General features: G+C 64.5%; 1 protein-coding gene across 1 annotated transcript in view; it reads left to right on the forward strand.

Moving 5' to 3' along the window:
- The window catches only part of LOC109510189 (atlastin-2), a 10441-nt gene that overhangs the window by 658 nt on the left and 5607 nt on the right, over positions 1-4176 (forward strand). The window contains exons 2-6 of the mRNA XM_019860333.1: positions 3116-3484; positions 3584-3718; positions 3784-3888; positions 3980-4030; positions 4103-4159. Of these exons, the coding sequence (XP_019715892.1) occupies positions 3116-3484; positions 3584-3718; positions 3784-3888; positions 3980-4030; positions 4103-4159 (717 nt within the window). The remainder of the gene's footprint in view (positions 1-3115; positions 3485-3583; positions 3719-3783; positions 3889-3979; positions 4031-4102; positions 4160-4176) is intronic.

Here is a 4176-nt window from a genome sequence, read left to right on the forward strand (position 1 = left end):
CCTTCACCTGGACACCGACGAGGCGACCGGCTCGGTGCCCGGTCCCCGAGCCTCCGGTCCGCACCGCCGCGCTTCCCCCGAGAAGCGGCGCCGAATTTGGCGAGGACAACAACACGCGCGGGGTCGACGGCGTCCTTCCGCCGTCGAGGCGGATCGGTTTACGCGGCCTAATATTAGTCGGCGTGGCGAAGCTCGTCGCGTTTTGTCGCTTTGCGAGCGTCCGCGCCGAGCCAAGGTGGGACGCTTCTTTGCCGGAGGAATCGCTCGCGACGCACCGCCATGCCTTTGGCACCCAAAATGGCTTGAGACGGGGAGATCCGTTCCGCCGTCCAGCGAAAGAGCGTTTGTTTCATAGTTTGGACCGTGACCGCACACCTCCGGCAAAACAACATGTTGTCTTCATACGTTGTGTTGTCAAGTCGAAGTCATTTTTGGCCCGGTCCAAGCGACGGCCCGGAGCGGTCCTCCACGCCGGACGACGCGGTCTAACAATAGATGAGTGCCTTGTGTTATTTTGGGCCCGGCGGCTTTGTCGCGGTTGCTTTAAGCGCTTCCCGTGGATTCGCCTTGCCCCCGTGGCTTACTCTCGCCGTTGCTTGAATAACCCACGAGCCGGCGTCATTTCATGTGGCCCAAAAGCCAATCGCCGCCTTCACGTTCCGTGCTGAAATCGGGACCCAACTTGCCGATCGTGTTGTTGCAAGTTTGAGGGGGCCCCATCCGGCCCGCGCCTTCGGTGTTTCCCCTCCTGCGACCGAGCTGCTTGAAATGACGAGGATCCCCTTATGGGGCTTCCGCCGAGCTCGCCGGTGAGCCGACCGTCGGCATGGGGCGTGTCGGAGGAGGCGAACGTGTCAAACGGGCTCTCCGGGACCGGACCCTTCCGTGCCGTGTCCGTCGGCCGGCTTGACCGAAACCAGCCAAACGGCCGTACGTGCGCTCGAATCCCGCCCCGCTCCTCCGATTGTGCACTTTGTCCTCCTGGTCTCTCCGCAGTTGGACATTTGCCCCGCGCGCACCCAGAGAGGCGCCACGGGGGGCGGCTGACGCTTTGCTGGAAAGCCGCCGGCCGAGTCGTCCCGAAGGAGCCGAGTCCGGCTTTGGCCTTCACGCGGCTCGCTTTCTCCGGCCCAAATTCGGGTGGGTGCCGGGTGGCTTTGTTTTCAAAGCGACGCCAAGCCCGACGGGTCGCGTGGATGAGCCGCGGGACGGCGCCGTCATCTCTTCTTTGGGCAGCGGCGGGCGGCGCAAACGGCAAAACGGTTGGTGCGAACCGGCGACGCCAAACAGCCGCGCGCTCGGGACGACGTTCCGAAACGCGTGCGGACACCGGCGATCGGCTCGAGCGGGTCATAGTGCGGAGCGGGATTGACGAGGCGGCGCGTTGGGATTTAAGCGTGCGCACAACGGTCCCTCTCGGAATCGCAAGGGAAAAGCCGGCTCAGCTGCGCCTCGTTGCGTTCCGCGTCGTAGCGGCCAGTCTCGGCGAGTCCAATTTGTTGGCGCAAAAGCCTGCGATACCTTTTTCAAGCCTCTTCGACCGCAAGCCCGTCGAAGCCCAAGACGTGCCGAAGACCCGCCTCGGCCTTATCCGCCCGAGGTCAATTGTTGCCGCAATTGCGTGAAATCAAATAACTCAAGTCAGTGGAGCACAAAAGGGGGGCAAAGTCCAATCTGCCCTCCGAGTTTTGCAGGGCTCATTTTTTGAGGACGACGACCGACGCTCCGACGGCGGCCGCAAAGACGTTGGCGTGAGGGCGGCGCGCCGGGAGCGGAAAAGGTCGAGAAGAGCCCGCGTGTGGGAAATGGATGGCGTGCGGCCTCCGACGATGCGGTCTCGGGCGCAAGAAAGGCCGTCGTCGCTTTTTGCCTGTGGCCCAAAGGGAAGGGCCGCGCCGGAGTAAGGAGGGGTGGAAAAGGGGCAGGACTCGAGGAACCCGAGTTCCCGCGCCGTAAATGGTGGCCGGTGGAAAAGGCGAGCTGGGGTGGCCCCCTTTTTTTTGGTTTGGACATGGCGGCAAGTGTGAACGCGATGTGCGCGCGTGGCGTTCGAAGTCACGTGGGTTCCGGCCCCGGCGGAGCTCGTCCGTGTTGCGAGAGCGCTTGATGCAAGCAAGCAACTTTTGCCCCCCACCCCCACATGAGAGATGACGAACGGCGCGGCGAGCGCGCGTCGGCTTGGGCCCCATCGCTGGGCTTTCCGCTCGCAACTGGCCATATTCGGGGCGCGGGGAAGCGGGGGGGATTAAAGAAGCTGAGCTCGGCGCGGCGCGTTCTCACCCGTTACGGTCAAATCAAGCGAGGCGTGACTCAAGCCTCATCCCCGTCCTGACGGGACGGGATGGCCTTATTTAGCCTGCGCACGCTCGCATCCGCTCGGCAAACCCGGAGGACCGAGCGCTCGGGTTTTCGATGGCCCTCGCGCGCACCGGCTTGGCTCGCTCATCCGGAATGAACGAGCGCCGGCGGGGAGACGGAAGCGCGGCGCGTCGGGACGCTGCGGGATTTCAAATATTTCCCAAGTCGGGATGAGCGCTCTCGCCGGCCACCGCGGTGAGCGGAGGGGCCGCCGCGACTTCGTTTGCCGCGTGAAAGCGAGCCGAAGCGGGTCGTCGTCTGCTGCGCTCGGGTCCGTCCGTTCGTTCGGGGGAAAGCCTGCGTGGGCCGGGGACGGCGCCGTGCCCGCGCTCTGGACTGGCCCCTTCATTAGTCACTATTTCCCATCCCAATTTTTTTTTTCTGGGGCGGGGGGCAAAAAAGCGGCTGCTTTGTTTTTTTCCATCTCATTTTCCCAATGCGTTCGGCCCACCGTAAATTGGATGCGGATTTCCGCTCTTCAGGAATCGAGTTTGTCCAGATTTCAAACGGCCTTTTTGTCACGTATGCGCTTGGGAGGTGCCTGGCCCCATGCGGGGCCCCCGTTAGGGAGCGCCGAGGCAAAACGGTGGCCCTCCCTTCCCTTCTACTTTGCGTTCTCGGGTGATTTTCAGTGCGCGGCTATTTTTGAGCTCGGCCCAGATGGCCGCCTGAAAGGCGGCGAAAGTTCCTCGTGCGTGAGCCAAAATAGGGCGGATATAACCCCTTTTTTCTTTCCGCCCCCCCCCCCCCCGACCCCGGAGAAGGCTCGAGCAGAGTCCAAGACGTCCCCGTCGTCCGACGCGGTCCCAGACCCGCTCCGGCCAGAAAAAAAACAGGTCAGGCGTCGCCGTCCGCGATCGCGACCGGGCGGCTCGGCTCGCCGCCGTATCAGGACGGCCGCGTGCGCTCTCGTCAGGACGAGGCGGAGGAGAAGGCCCGGCCGGTGCAGATCCTGCGTGCCGAGGAGGAGCGGCGCGGCTTCGAGCTGGATGCCGGCGCGCTGGAGGAGATCCTGCTGCAGGAGCGCGTGCGCGACCTCCCCGTAGCGGTGGTGTCGGTGGCCGGCGCCTTCCGCAAGGGCAAGTCCTTCCTGCTGGACTTCATGCTGCGCTACATGTACAATCGGGTGAGGCCCGCCGGGCGCCCGCTCCGTCGCCGTCGCGGGCGAGACGCGGCCCGATTCGCCACGTTTGCGCTTTGAAGTGTGAGCTTTGCGCCCCCGCAGCAAAACGAGCGCTGGATCGGCGGGGACGACGAGCCGCTGACGGGCTTCACCTGGCGGGGGGGCTGCGAGCGGGAGACCACGGGGATCCAAGTGTGGAGCCACGTCTTCGTGGCCGACGAGCCGGGCGGCGGCCAGGTGGGCGGGGCGCCGGCCCGGGGATGCGGGAGGAGGCGCGGCGTTTGACGCTGTCCCCGTTTCAGGTGGCCGTCCTCCTCGTGGACACGCAGGGAGCCTTCGACAGCCAGTCCACCATCAAGGACTGCGCCACTGTCTTCGCCCTCAGCACCATGACCAGCTCGGTGCAGGTTCGCTTGGAACAAAAACAAAAATGACAACAAGCCGGCGATCGAGGAGCCGCGGCGCTCGGGAATCACGCTTTGTCGCCTTCCTCCTCAGGTGTACAACCTCTCGCAAAACATTCAGGAAGACGACCTGCAGCACCTTCAGGTCGGTCCCGTTTTGTCCGAGCGCCGGTGAGCCGCGGCTGAACTTTTGCCTGACCCCTCCCCGCTTCCGCAGCTCTTCACCGAGTACGGCCGCCTCGCCTTGGAAGAGGTCTACTCGAAGCCTTTTCAGGTGCCCGCCCGCCCCGC

Source organism: Hippocampus comes, unplaced genomic scaffold, assembly GCF_001891065.2.
Source record: "Hippocampus comes isolate QL1 unplaced genomic scaffold, H_comes_QL1_v1.1 scaffold39, whole genome shotgun sequence".
NCBI classification, from domain to species: domain Eukaryota; kingdom Metazoa; phylum Chordata; class Actinopteri; order Syngnathiformes; family Syngnathidae; genus Hippocampus; species Hippocampus comes.